General features: G+C 41.2%; 1 protein-coding gene across 1 annotated transcript; it reads right to left on the bottom strand.

Annotated features, from left to right (window-relative positions):
* Positions 1-8,411: 8,411 nt before the first annotated feature.
* Osi8 (Osiris 8) lies at positions 8,412-9,729 on the bottom strand. The gene is made up of 2 exons (XM_032439406.2): positions 9,074-9,729; positions 8,412-9,004 (listed from the first exon to the last, which is right to left on the bottom strand). The coding sequence occupies exons 1-2, from the start codon at positions 9,581-9,583 to the stop codon at positions 8,639-8,641; spliced, it is 876 nt and encodes a 291-aa protein (XP_032295297.1). The 5' UTR covers positions 9,584-9,729; the 3' UTR covers positions 8,412-8,638.
* Positions 9,730-14,955: the final 5,226 nt, after the last annotated feature.

Consider the following 14,955-nt stretch of genomic DNA (forward strand, 5'->3'; position numbering starts at 1 on the left):
TTCAGTCCGCTTAGCGGGCAATAATTTGACAGCTCAAAATGTATATTGAGCCATTTGAAGGAGCCTGCCTGCCTGCATTTGGCACACTTTCGGGTGGGCTGAGAACCAACGCAACCTCAACCGCAACAGCAAGAGTAACAAGGCAGAAAGTGCGGTTGGCTGTGCCGCTCGACTGATCGAACCATTAGAAATTGCAGACACGTGACTTTGTGTGGCATTTAAAGCTGGCCGGCTACCTGGCTGGCTAATCAAACACCACAGCAGCACGGCGGCGCCTACTTATGATCGTTGCGTTGAAAGCAGCCACAAGCAACACGAGCTTCACTCAAATTGGAGTAAAATAGAAAATTAACTAGTTTGCAGGCGGCATGGATAACAACAAAATTTCACTTTAATTTTGCTTTTTATTTATGTATTTGTTTTTCTCCATCTCACTTATGGCCTCATCATGTATCTCTGACCAGTCACACACACACAAACACACATACATATGTATCTACATATAAGTATCTGCAGTTTTGTATGCCAATCGCCGACATTTGCACAGCGTCTCAAGACTAGAGTTTCCATATCAAACAAATATCTTTTGCATTATGTCGCTTTAATTTTATACTCTTCAATTTTAATACTTATTTTGCACATTTTGGCACGTCTTCACACATACCCAGTGTGTAAAAAAGCTATGCAAATGCTTTGAACGGACAGAAGCTTACAAGATCGACATTTTGGTCATATTAAATGACACGGACTTTTCTGAATAAAACAAATGATCCTTAATACAACTATAAAGCTATGATGTTATTAACATTAAATTACGCATAAAGTATTTTCTATGCCAATCCTAGCGAGACATTTCTTCCGACTTATAGAAAATGAAATGAACAAAACTAATAATTATTTGCGATTACATTAAACATATTAAGCTTTATTTGAGATTTCGGGATTAAGATCTTAAAGTTGTATACAACCTAGAAAGAAGAGGGTGTGACAACACTCTTGAAGTGTGTACCAAAAAGTAATTTTCATATTTTTGTACATTTAATTTAATATTATAATTGATAATAAATAAAAATAAAAGAACTACAGGGTATGCCACACTCGATTAAAACACTCAATGATAAATATTTCGTGCTGCTGAATTTATTTTATTAAAATCGGCATACGAAACCAACATATCAGACTACAACTTACAATACTTGCCAAATTTATTTGTGATCACATCGATTATATAGACCCTAAAGATAACATAATTGAAGCCAAGTTGGCCCGAAGAGCATTAAAATAGGTAAACATGAGAAAAGTACAACTACAGGGTATACGCCCACCGATCCGTCTATATACAAGCGCTTTCTCACACGTTTATTTTCTTCTGTATTTATGTGTAATTTACGCATTAGTCAAGTACCTGAAAGAAAGCGATGAATGTTGAGATTTGCACGCTGCTTAAGCTCGATTCAAGATGCAAAGCAAGCCAAAAAATTGTTCGTAGCTGATTATCTGCTTAGCCTAAACACCATATAGTTGATGAGCCGAAAGGTGTTTACGCCGTAGTTGTAGCTGTTGCCGTCGTGCCAGATGCTGATGGGATATGCAAATGCCCCGCACGTATATATATATGTCGTGTATCCAATAAATTATTGTGAGTATTATTTTGAATGCTAACGATTAAGTGTTAGTAAGAATCAGAGAATTTGACAGAAGGTACTGCTATTTAACATAACTGTCCTACTTGTATTAGGGTTGCTACTGAAAGCATGGTGTGAGACAAAAAAAGATAGTCTCTGCCGAGCATGGCCCGAGTGTGTTGTATAACGTCCAGTTTGCTATAGTGTTGAATGTTCACTAACAGTACTAAAAGTCAGAGAAGAATATAGAATGACAAGAGCATGAGTAGTATGCTCGAGGACGATGAAAATTATTCATTCTAAAAGTGGAAGTCATAGAGAACAGACGTGCTCGCTCCTAAAAATATAATTATTTTGTGACTATAACGACACTCGGGACTTGCTGTACTGCCAGTATGCCTAATTGCAAAGAAAGTGATTTCTCTGTTCCGACATCAGAAGTGGGATTAGGCGATGCCCCTCCACGAGGCAATTCTGACGATTCGTGGCGTCAGCTTTTGGAATCTCAAAATCGAAATATTCTTGAGATTATTAAAGCAATGCAGATGTCAAATTCAGCATCCTCAACAAAGAAGAGCATCTCGTTGCCAAAGTTCAACCCGGACATTGCAGGCGCAGATGCAAATGCCTGGTGCAAAACTGTGGACATAATACTTGACGATAATCCTATTGAGGGCAGTACACTGGTGATGACCCTCAGCGGCTCCCTAGAAGGAAGCGCCTCGCCCTGGCTTTCTCAAATATGCTATACTGGAATGAACTGGCAAAATTTTAAGGAATTGTTTTTGCAACGTTTCGTGGGAATGGAAACATCGGCGGCAACTTTAATGAACATTTTTAATGGCCGACCGAATGATGGCGAATGCCTCTCCGTATATGCGAGCCGTCTTGTGACCTCACTTTTATCCAAATGGAAGACAGCGAACATGGAGGAAATTGCAGTCTCAGTTGTTTTGGCACATACATCGAAAATCGACAAAAGTCTGCAACGTATGTTATATACGACTAATATTAAAAGTCAAGACGAGATGCAACAGCATCTGAAGGCCTATGCTTATGGAAGGTCAAATGGAGGTCTACAGCCAAATATCCCAATGGAACCAGATCGCAAGAGATCGAAAACATATGGCATTAAATGTCATCATTGTGGAAACCTCGGACACAAAATGGTCGAATGTCGCAAGAGGAAGTATGAAGAAGGCAACGTGTCAAAAAACTCAGCATTACCTAAAGTTCGATCTGCCGTTACCTGCTTCAAATGTGGCGATGCTGGCCACATTGCGTCTTCATGTACGAAAGGAGTTTCTACGAGCGGTGTTGGATCACATGACAAGCGTATAAACATCTGTTGTGTGTCCGAGCCAAAAGGAATCCTGCGTCAATCTGGTGAGCTCGTTCCATTTTGTTTTGACTCTGGAGCGGAATGTACGCTCATCAGAGAGAGTTGTGCCGAGAAATTTTCCGGAAAAAGAATTAATAATTTGATAGTTTTGAGGGGTATTGGAGAAAATCCTGTGTATAGCACTATGCAAATCTTGGCTACTGTTAAAATTGATCAGTACTCCTTAGAAATATTATTTCATGTAATAATGGATAAGTTTTTGAAATACGATGTATTGATAGGCCGTGATATACTCGGATTAGGCTTTGGAGTCTCCATCGAGGCCGACAAATTTGAAATGTACAAAACCAAAACTGTTGATGTACTAATAAAAGTGCCAGATATAAGTTACGTAGAGCATCTGAATAACGATAGAGCATTAAGCAACACTGATAAGAATCGTCTGCTAGAATTATTGCAAAACTATGCTGATAAATTTATTGAGGGTATTCCTCAAACGCGAGTGACTACGGGTGAACTTGAAATCCGCCTGCTTGACCCAAATAAAACTGTACAAAGGCGTCCGTATAGGTTAAGCATAGAAGAAAAAGAAGTCGTGCGAAATAAAGTAAAAGAATTGTTAGACGCAAACGTTATACGTCCTAGTTGCTCTCCATTTGCAAGCCCAATGCTGATGGTAAGAAAGAAAAATGGAACCGATCGACTATGTGTCGATTATCGGGAACTGAATGCTAATACGGTCGCTGACAAATATCCGCTGCCTTTGATTTCTGATCAAATTAATAGACTGAGTGAAGGCAAATATTTCTCCAGTTTAGACATGGCAAGTGGTTTTTACCAAGTTCCAATACACCCAGACTCTATCGAGCGCACTGCTTTTGTCACGCCAGAAGGACAGTATGAATTTTTGGCCATGCCTTTTGGATTAAAAAATGCTTCCTCGATTTTCCAGCGCGCAATCGTGAGAGCATTGGGTGATTTGGCTCAAACGTATGCCATCGTCTATATAGATGACGTGTTAATTCTAGCGAAGACAAAGGAAGAGGCACTTGAAAGGCTACAAACGGTCTTGGAAAACTTGTCTAGAGCTGGATTCTCATTTAACATTACAAAATGCTCGTTCTTGAAAACAAGCATAGAATATTTAGGATACTTGGTTGAAGCGGGTCAAATTCGACCAAATCCACGCAAGATACAAGCGTTGGCCGAATTGCCGTCACCGCAGTCAGTAACACAGGTGCGACAATTCATAGGCCTAGCCTCGTATTTTAGGCAATTCGTACCAAAATTTTCTGAGCAGATGAAAGCTTTATATAATCTCACCTCCAAGAATAATAAATTTGTCTGGAAGCCGGAATATGAGGAAATTCGTCAAAAAATCGTATCAATTTTGACTAATGACTCCGTTTTGACAATTTTCGATCCACTAAAGCCAATTGAATTACATACAGACGCAAGTTCTATTGGATATGGTGCTATTTTAATGCACAAGATAGAAAATAGACCCAGAGTCATTGAATATTACAGCAAATGTACGACAATGGCTGAAGCAAAATATCATTCATACGAGCTTGAGACCCTCGCAGTTTACAACGCAGTAAGACACTTCCGCCATTATTTACATGGTCAAAAATTTATTGTGCATACAGATTGCAACTCCCTGAAAGCAAGTATCAAAAAAATTAACCTTACCCCAAGGGTACATAGATGGTGGGCATATCTGCAATCATTTGATTTCAGCATTGAATACAGGAAGGGAGAACGCATGTTACATGCTGATTTTTTCTCGCGCAATCCGTTGCCTACTGATTATAAATCCTCAGCGAAAACGGTTGAAATGCACATAAACCTAGCTGAGATAACCGACGATTGGCTTCTAGCCGAACAGCAACGAGATTCTGACATTGCTTCCATAACCTTAAAATTGCGAAACCATAAGATGGGAGAAGCTATCTCAGCGTCGTACGAATTGAGAGCAGGAGTATTATATCGAAGGATTCAAAGAAATGGCAGCACAAAATGTTTGCCTGTAATACCTAGAGCCTTTAGATGGTCAGTCATTAACAATGTTCACGAAGCCATAATGCATTTAGGGTGGAAGAAAACTCTAGACAAAATGTATGCCAACTACTGGTTCGAGAAGATGTCTAAGTATGTGAAAAAGTTTGTAGAAAATTGCATTACCTGTAGAGTGTCAAAACCACCATCTGGTAAGCTACAAATAGAAATGCACCCGATTCCTAAAGATGACATACCCTGGCACACTGTGCATATTGATATAACCGGAAAATTAAGTGGCAAAAACGACTTAAAAGAGTACATCATAGTTCAAGTTGATGCATTCACAAAATTTGTTCACCTTCAACATACGCTGAACCTTAATACGGAAAACTGCATTAAGGCAGTCAAAGAAACTGTTGCACTATTCGGAGTGCCGGCACGCATCATAGCTGATCAGGGTAAATGTTTTGCTAGCACAAGGTTTAGGGAATTTTGTTCTTCGCAGAAGATAGGTTTACACCTGATTGCGACGGGCGCCAGTCGAGCAAACGGCCAAGTAGAGCGTGTCATGAGCACCTTGAAGAGCATGCTCACAGCGGTTGAGAGTAGTCAGCGATCCTGGCAAGACGCTTTAAAAGACATACAGCTGGCAATAAATTGCACGACAAATCGTGTAACGAAATATAGTCCGTTAGAATTGCTAATCGGTAAAGAGGCAAGGCCGTTAGGAATGATAACAATATCAGATGAAAAAACAATTGATAAAGATTTAATAAGAGCACAAGCGAAAGATAACATGGTGAATAACGCTAAATATGATAAGGCTAGGTTTGATAAAAATAAAGCAAAAATTGTAAAATATAAGCTTGGTGATCATGTCCTACTCAAGAGGGAAGAACGAAATCAAACGAAGTTAGATCCCAAGTTTAAGGGACCTTTTGAGATAATCGAAATACTTGATGGAGACAGATATTTATTAAAGTCATTGACGAGTAAGCGCACGTTTAAGTATGCACATGAGTATTTGCGAGCTTTTCCAAGCAACAATGTATCGGAGGAGTTGATAGATTTGAGAGATGATGAGTGTGACAATGTTGAGGACATTGCTCAAGACACTGTGGCACTAAGAGAGAGTGCGGTTGGGCTCATACACGATGGCTAAGACCGCACCATAATACTCACGCCGTGCACAAGTGCTCGATCATGGCGTGCTGAAGCGGGTGATATTATGGCGGGGGTCAGAGGTTGAAAGACCTGTATGGATCCGCTCCATATTATCGTTGCTGGGCAGCAAGAGCCTATAGACGTGTGATGACAGAACAACAACAAAAAAAAAAAAAAAAAAAAAAATAAAAAAAAATAAAACCTACAATGACCGATGATACTGCTGTTTGTAAAGCTATTCTTAAAGTAAAGTAATGACTAATAAATTTTACCCAACAATTTTGACTATGGCATGATCTAAGCGAAATGTACACACGAGGACGTGTGAAATGTCAGGAAGGCCGTGTCGTGTATCCAATAAATTATTGTGAGTATTATTTTGAATGCTAACGATTAAGTGTTAGTAAGAATCAGAGAATTTGACAGAAGGTACTGCTATTTAACATAACTGTCCTACTTGTATTAGGGTTGCTACTGAAAGCATGGTGTGAGACAAAAAAAGATAGTCTCTGCCGAGCATGGCCCGAGTGTGTTGTATAACGTCCAGTTTGCTATAGTGTTGAATGTTCACTAACAGTACTAAAAGTCAGAGAAGAATATAGAATGACAAGAGCATGAGTAGTATGCTCGAGGACGATGAAAATTATTCATTCTAAAAGTGGAAGTCATAGAGAACAGACGTGCTCGCTCCTAAAAATATAATTATTTTGTGACTATAACGACACTCGGGACTTGCTGTACTGCCAGTATGCCTAATTGCAAAGAAAGTGATTTCTCTGTTCCGACATATATATATACTATATATACATATAGATGGATGGATGGCTGTGTCGTGTGACGTGACTTGAATGCTCAACGACTTTCGTGTGGGTGTCAGCTGAGAAGGTGTTGCCTTCACTCGAGTGTAGGGCATGTGTCAGTCGACTTGCCAGCTCGGCGGGCTAGTTAGATCTGGGCAATTATTTTGGCTGCATGCCAACGCAAAGAAAGTGAAACAGTTTTTATTACTTTAAATAGTTGCTCACGAGCATTGAACACAGATTTGGGCTTATGTAATGGCCCATTTGCTCTAAAGTTTCAGAGAAAAGCCATTTAAGAGTGCTTTTGTCTTAAGTGCGGCTTACCAAATGTTTTTGGCCAACTTGTTAAAATGTTTGAGATATTTGTCAATGTTTACACACAAATTGACTTGAAGAGGAAATAAGCTGCGCAGCTTCCTGTGCGTTTGGTTCCTGTCCTGCTCCTGTGCCTTCATTAGGCCAAAGTTTTTAATTCTATTTACTTATATACCCTGTAAGCGGCTTAAGGCGTGTATATTGCTTGATTAAAAATGTACGTAACATCTCCGTATCGCCCTTAAATATATATATTCTTGCTCAGCATAGCCCCTCTGCCTGTTTGCTCTCGGAAACTACAGAATCTCGAGTCTGATAATATGATATATATATTTTTGTACTGTCATTTTCTATCTATAGAAGAACACAAAAAAAGTATGCTTATTTTCGTATATGTATTTATGTAAAAGCAACCTGGAAAGTATGCAAAGGGAGCTGGCTGAAGGGTATCTGCTAGTCGTCCAAGTTGTAAACGACAGCTCCCTGAGACGCTTTCATTGGGCGCTTGGGTCCTCAGCTCAGCTCAGTTCGGCCCAACCCTAATTCAGTGGCATCTACAAAATTGACACCTTTTTGAAAGTTTCACTTTCATTCCGAGCGTGGACACCCGCCCACGCCCTCGCCCCGCATCTGACTGTAGCCGGCGAATTCCGGGTAGCTCTCGTTGCGTTGTGCTTGAGTAATTTTCAATTAATGAAAGTGTTGCCGGGCTTCAAACGATGACGTCAACAATTAAAGTAAAGGGCCGCCCGCATAACTAACCCTCCGATTAGGCGTGGGAAATACATTTAAATAAAGCCAGCCCAGTCAGGTTCAATGTTCTACCTGGCATTTGCTGCTCATTAATATTTTGTGCAGTGGGCAAAAGTGAAAATGTCGCATACCACCGAAAAAGACAACAATTGAGCGACACTCGAGCATATTTGATCTATGAATATTGCATTCGAGTTGGCCAGACTCTGCGCAGGGCTAAATACAAAAATGTGCTCGTCGTTTTATTTTTCAGTAGAAAGCGAAGACGTCTCTTTTGTGCTTTTGTTTTTTTTAGCACGCACGTAAGCACTTTTTAAAATTGTTTTAAATTGTTATCATAAATTCAGCAGACGTCGTTGTCAGGGCGTGGCAGCTGTCAGAGTTTGAAGAGGGGCGTGATTTAAGCAAAAATTGTGTACTACATTTAATTAACGCTTACTTAGGCCTAACACACACATTTAGTTCGTTAAATATAAATAGATATATAAATATATAGATAATCGAATTAAGCTAAACATTATTGATTATTCAGACAATTCATGCGGCAATCGTTTCTTTGGTTTGCTCCATCCCTCGCCCTCTCTCTCCCTCTCGCTCTGTCTCTCGTCCTCCCTCAAATGCAAATGCTGGCGACTGCTTTACAGGCTCTTGGCGCTGCCCGCTGACTCCTTGGCCGGCTTCCAGCCGCTGTACGCCATGTCAAAGTCCCGTCCCCAGCCGGAGTGGCCGCCGGAGGAGACGACCACCTCGTGCGAGGACTCCTTGCCGCCGCCGCCGCCGCTGAGCAGTTTCTTGATGCCAATTATGGAGGCCAGCACCAGCGCGAGCTTGGACACAATCAACGCCTTGCCCGCCAGCATGGCCAGTGCGCCGTATGCGATGGGCACAAAGGTGCCGCCCAGCAGCAGGGGTATCATTATGTAGGCGCCGTTGCCCTTCTTATCCTTCTTCTTGCGACCCTCCACGGAGTTGCTGTCCGCAGCGTGCATGTCGGGAAATTTGATCTGTTTAGAAATAGTTTTCCAATTAAAAGCTTTTCCCTTTGGACCCGTTACCTATTGAGTCACGCTCACCTGTAACGTGTGATCCTGCAGGAAGTTGCTCAAGCGCTTCATGATCATGCTGTTCAGGATCTGCTCCTTGGCATCAAGGCCACGCGGCAGCACCGCCTCAATATCCTGCTCAGTGATGGGCGGCAACTGTGTCCGTTTCTGGGCCGCATCCGTGCTGCCCACAAACTGAATGCCCTCGAAGAGCGGCAAAGTTTTGGCCGTGCGGAATGCCTTCTCCAGACCGGTCAGCAACTTGACCTTGAGGCACACTGACAGATTCTCGCCCGTGCACTGCTGATAGATGCGATAGACCAGCGACAGATCCTTCCACAGGCCCGTCGAGCTGCCTGACTGTGCCGGCGGCGACTGCTGCTGCGGCTGCTGCTGCTGCTGTTGCTGCTGTTGCTGCTGCTGCTGCTGCTCCACGCCGAGGCCATTGATATGATGATAGCTGGCGGTGCGCGCTCTGCTCGCCGGCAGCCAGCAGAAGATGATCAACAGCGCTGCCACGTGCCACACGTACTTGATCATGTCTGTGTTTAGCTGTGTGTGTGTGTGGCCTGTGTGTGTACGTGGGCTGTGTGTGTGTGTTAAGTTCCTTTTTGGCTATCCTGGCTGCTGAGTGGCAGGAAAAACAGCTGCTGGGCGCTGCACTTAAGATGAACAACTGAGTGCTGGAAAGCGCATTGTATGCATTTTATACCGCCTGCCCGTTTGCTTGACGGCCAATTGCGCTTGGGTGCATGTCAAGCGGCAGCTGAAATTGAAAAAGAAAAAAAAAATAGTTTAAAACAAGCAAACAGATTTTGTTTTAGTCTAAATATCACGCCAATTAGTCGGGCTGGCTGTGGCTGTGGCTGTGGCCAGAGGCTGTTGGCCATTGAAGCTGCGCTTTCGTGATTTCGCCGCGAAAGCAACCGAAAATAGATGCAGCAACAACATCTGCACTGTTTGTGCAAGTGCTGCAATTTTCATTTGTAATTATAACACAACTTGCAGTTCGTTCTAAGCTATTGAGTTTTTGTGCGCATGTAAAACGGAGCAAGCTGCTGCGTGCGTGACTGCCACATGCCACATGCTGCAAGCCGCATGCCACAAGTCTTCAGCTAGCCACACTCCAATGGCATTGGCATTGGGCGCAGCTGCTCATCCCGCACTATTTTCGCATTTGTGTGGCAAGTTCTCTCTTGCCATTGCTTACTAGACCGAAACTGTGCAGTTTTTTTATATAAACATTTATTTATTAGTTTTTATCACAGATTCACTGTCGCCCCACAAATCTTAACTTTTCTTTTTATAAACACATGTGTGGCAGCAGAATTCGGCTTTGCAGTACAGCAGACACTCGCAAACAAGCTCCATGTACTTTGGCTAGAAATGAATATTGACCATTTATTCAAAAAAATATCAATAATTCTTATAACTCTTGCACAGGCACAGCTTACGAAACTAAGAAATTGCTTTATTAGCCTTTGAGCTTTAAACATTGCTTGCAAAAATCTCATTCTTTTAAAATTTTTTATGATAATTGTTTACTTGAAATTCGTTTTAAAAGATAAAACATAAAAAGCAAACTTTATTTTGCCAATACTCAACTTTGTAAAAAAAAGCGTTGCCTACTTCGGGGCGGACGCTGAAAATAGTTCGCGCCTGAAAAGTGCAACAGCTAAACGAAAGAGTTAAGACACAAACTTGCTTTAGCTCAACGAAAAAGTGCAAGTGAGAGCTTTTCTCTTTGTAAGTGGATGCTTGTACATTCGAACAACTTCGATATTAATTTATTTTCAATTAAGGCTATAATTGGTCTTGAATAAAACTTTAAAATACCTTATTCTATTTCCAATCGACGCATTTATATTGTTTGCATGCTTGTTGCTTAATCTGAATCGCATTAAAATACGTAAGCCATGACATATGTGGGTGTTATCTATCGTGAAAACAAACTTAGTTCTCTCCCTCATTAATGTATGAAAGCGTAGTTAAAAAAAGATTTCACTAACATTCATAAATGTTGTTGAGATATAGATAACGATATATATAGAGTGTTGTTAAAAATATCGTACATAACAAGCATAACGTGGAATGTATTTATTTGGGATGCTTAAACTAAATTATAACGAAAATATTTTTATTTATTTTAAATGTTGTATAGAAGAATAGACGTATATTTTTCAATATCTCTTAAAAGAAAATAACAAAACAAAATGCCATGAATTTATATTGATGCAAAATCAAACTTTAAGGCGAACCATGACCAAAATTCTCTACACCACGTTAATCGGTAAAGTTTTGATAAAGTTTTGGGAGCCTTAAGCCCAGGCAGCACATTTAATTATGTGCGTTTGGTGGAAGGAAATGAAACGGCTGAGAAACGCGAGCGTATAAATGTCTATTGAAGCGGCACAACCGCTGGACAAGCGATTCCGTTTGTGGAAATTACGGCTCATCAATTATGCGCAATTGTTATTAACTAACTGAGAAGTGAGCTGTACGGCTTTAAGTAAGCAATAAATTAAATGGGCACTCATAGTTAGAGCCATAAATCAGCCGTTAAATCGCCTGGGCTGCGTTATTAAACTGTTTCAGTGTTTCAGCGTTTTGTGCATGCGACTCGCGTGCCCAATTAACTTTCAATTAATCATAACCAATAATCGTAACTGCTCGCGGAGGCGCTTAACAAAACTTAACGCTTCCATGCACAGGCGCTCACAACAATGGCAACAACAGCAGAAGCAACAAAGGCAACAATAATAATAAAAAAATGACTGTAATCATAATGTGCTGCGTGTTTTTCGAGTGTGGGAAAACTTGTTGGAGTGGAAATTTCGACGACAAGAAGAAAATGCTTAATATTTTCATAATGCTAACAGGTGATTTTTGTATAATGGAAAGCGCCGAGCAAGGCCGGCCGATCAGGTTGTCTTTTGGCCTATGCAAGCGTTGCAGTTTGTTGTTATTGTTGTCGTTGTCGTTGTTGTTGCTGGCCGTGTTCTGGTGACCCGCTTTCCGAGCTTCAGAGCCAAACTCGTTTTCATTTCGTTCAGCATTCTGGGCATGCAACATTTGCCGACGCCCTTGCAGGCATCCACTTTGGCTCGAGGTCCGTTGACAGTGAAATTGGCTCCAAATTGAGCAGACATTGCACGATGCTTCCCAAACTGCAGACCTGAATTATCTCTCTCATTGGAGCGTGTGTGCGCAATTCGCTGCCGGCTTATGAATTATTGCGAATTTTGTGGCTTTTTATCTGGTTTTCAGAATGTGAAATTGGTAGCCGACAGATGTTTGGTATCAAAATGCCTGCACCAGTTTTTCTTTCAGCCGCACAGCCACAGCTGCAGCCAATCCACATTTCTCTAGCGGCACTCACTCGGCCCGCAACGGTAATTCGCTCCAAATCACATCAGTAGGCTTTCATTTTTTTGGGGCGCTTCGATTTGCATAAGACAACAAAATTCAATTCGAAATATATCAAATAGCCAACTGTCCGAAGAGTGTGGAAATTGCTATTTAACACCCCATGCTGATCCAATATATGAAAGTAACCATAGCCGTTGGCTTAATACACAACAATTCGAGGACTCAAAGGCTCAAAAAGTAAACAGGACGGTAAAAGGAATAAAATTGAAGTGATGAAAGTGTATGAGTTGGGTGGAAAAGCGTGAATATTCAAAGGCAAGACAAGTTCAAGGTCAAAGGAAAACTAAGCCAGGACAAGCTAGGCTGAATGCGATGAACAAGATAGTAAAAAAGGAAAAGTTAATGAAAGGGAAGTGAGAAACGAAAGAGCGAGCAAAACAGCGCAAGTGCTTGACATAAAGACACCCTGAACGTTAACATGGGACGAATTGCAGGAATAGCAGGATATCAGGATTTAATTTATATAATTGAACGTTTGACTGTCTCAAGATAGCCTTTTTGATAAATAACTCAAATTGTTATACAGAAAGATCAGCAAGCAAACAACCGAATATATATATATGCCTAAATAAATATATACTTACCCGAAAGTTCATATATTCGCAGCACATTGAAATTCCGGCACAAATGTTAAATATAACAAACTTAAATCAGTGCATTTAAGCTCTTAACACGTTGTTGCATTTATGAGAATTCCATAGAAGGTCACATGTAAAATTATGGTTTTGAGCTTGGAGTATAGTGCAAAAAGGAAACATTTTTGTTCAACCACTTTTTCCTTAAGCCCCTTCACGCTGCGAAGGGGAAGCTTATATTATCTTTTGCCAGTTACACAAATTTCCGTGAACTAAAATATCCTACTTTAAGCTTGTTCTGGCTACAGGGTATCAAAGGCAGCCATTGACCAAACTTAAATGAAGAAGCAAGTAAAACGCTTAAAGGTGAACTTCACGTTAACTTTTAAGTTCCCATGAATTTCCCACACAAATGTTGTTTGAGCGCCCTTTCAGGCCTAAAACTGACATTTCATCAGCTGCGCTCGCACATTCTAATGACGATGCCCACGTGACACAATTTACTCGTGTTTTTTTCTTTTCTGACTCTGGGCATTGCTGCTGTCGTTTTTGCCTGGGTATTCGGTGTCACATAGTTGCCCACTTTGAAGAGACTTTTTGCGCTGAATTTGATTTTCTATGCGCTGAACCCATTGAAAATGGATAGAAGGGGTATAAGCGTTTGGTGGCAATCCATGTAACCGGCAGTAGGAAGCATCTCTGACTTCCTAAGACATACGCATATATATATATGAGTATATAAATATTTAATTTAAAATGGGAACAAGCTGATCGTTTTTACGATACCTCCTCCAATTTCGACTAAGGTGACCCGAACCTTTAAGGGACATGTATACTAATTTTTGTATATAGCTTTTCGTAAAGAATATGTTTTTTTTTTTTTTTTTTTTTATTTTTTATATTTTGTTTATTAAGAAATCTGGTATCCTGTTACTCTATGTTAGCAACTTTTATCAGAGTGACATAATTACTTAGCTTAGCGATGATTGTGGTTTTACAATTAGTTATACAATTAGGTTAACAGATTACAGAAACATATTTTGGTGTAATTAACGAAGCTTGTCACCTATACATAACGATCGATTAGGTCGGTTGGGTAGGTCCTCTTCAGTCGCCTTCTTCTTCGCCTCCTTAGCAGGCTCCTCGCCAGGATGTTTGGATGGTTGTGGAGCTTTGTTGAGTAGCTCGCTGCTTGCCTGTTGACTATGTCGCCCACCATTGGAACCTTGAGGTCCTTGGCGATGTCGCGTGTGCGAATATACCATTCGGCTCCAGTTATTTTGCGCAGGGTTTTGGCCTGAATGATGCGAATTTTGTTCAGGTGTGTTTTTGCAGCTATACCGTAAACTTGAAGCCCGTAACGCCACACTGGGGCAAGGATTACCTTGTAGATTAGGACCTTGTTTCGGAGCGAGAGTTTGTTTTTGGAGTTGAGGAGCCAGCTCATTCGCCTTATCTTAGATTTGATGTTGCTCGTTACTGCAGAGACGTGCTTACTAAATGTAAGTCGTCTGTCGAGAGTGACACCTAGGTACTTGTGTTGACGATATTGCTCTAGAAGCTCACCATGAAGAAAAAGTCCGGGGCATGAGTCCTTGCGTAGAGTGTGGGTAACCGTGGCGCACTTTCCAGGGTTCACTGCGATGTTCCATCTACAAGCCCAGTTTTCAAATCGCTTGAGGTATTCCTGCAAGAGGTCAGTTGCCACGTACACACATTTGTTTTTTGCAAGGATTGCCGTGTCGTCAGCAAACGTGGCCACCAGAAGGTCCTGCCGATCATTCCGTCTGCTTGCATTTGCTGTGGGCATGTCATGTGTAAACAGGCTATATAGCGTGGGACCCAAGACGCTGCCTTGTGGAACGCCCGCTTTTATGCGTTTGGTTTGAGAGGCTACTCCATCCTGCA

This window comes from Drosophila virilis, chromosome 2, assembly GCF_030788295.1.
Source record: "Drosophila virilis strain 15010-1051.87 chromosome 2, Dvir_AGI_RSII-ME, whole genome shotgun sequence".
Lineage (NCBI taxonomy): Eukaryota > Metazoa > Arthropoda > Insecta > Diptera > Drosophilidae > Drosophila > Drosophila virilis.

What these genes read in the sequence shown, in the direction of transcription:
- Osi8 (XM_032439406.2), bottom strand. Translation starts at nt 9,583, where the DNA reads ATGATCAAGTACGTGTGGCACGTGGCAGCGCTGTTGATCATCTTCTGC. An exon ending in TGCAGGATCACACGTTACAG is followed by an intron (nt 9,005 to 9,073) that starts GTGAGCGTGACT and finishes ATTTCTAAACAG; the next exon opens with ATCAAATTTCCCGACATGCA.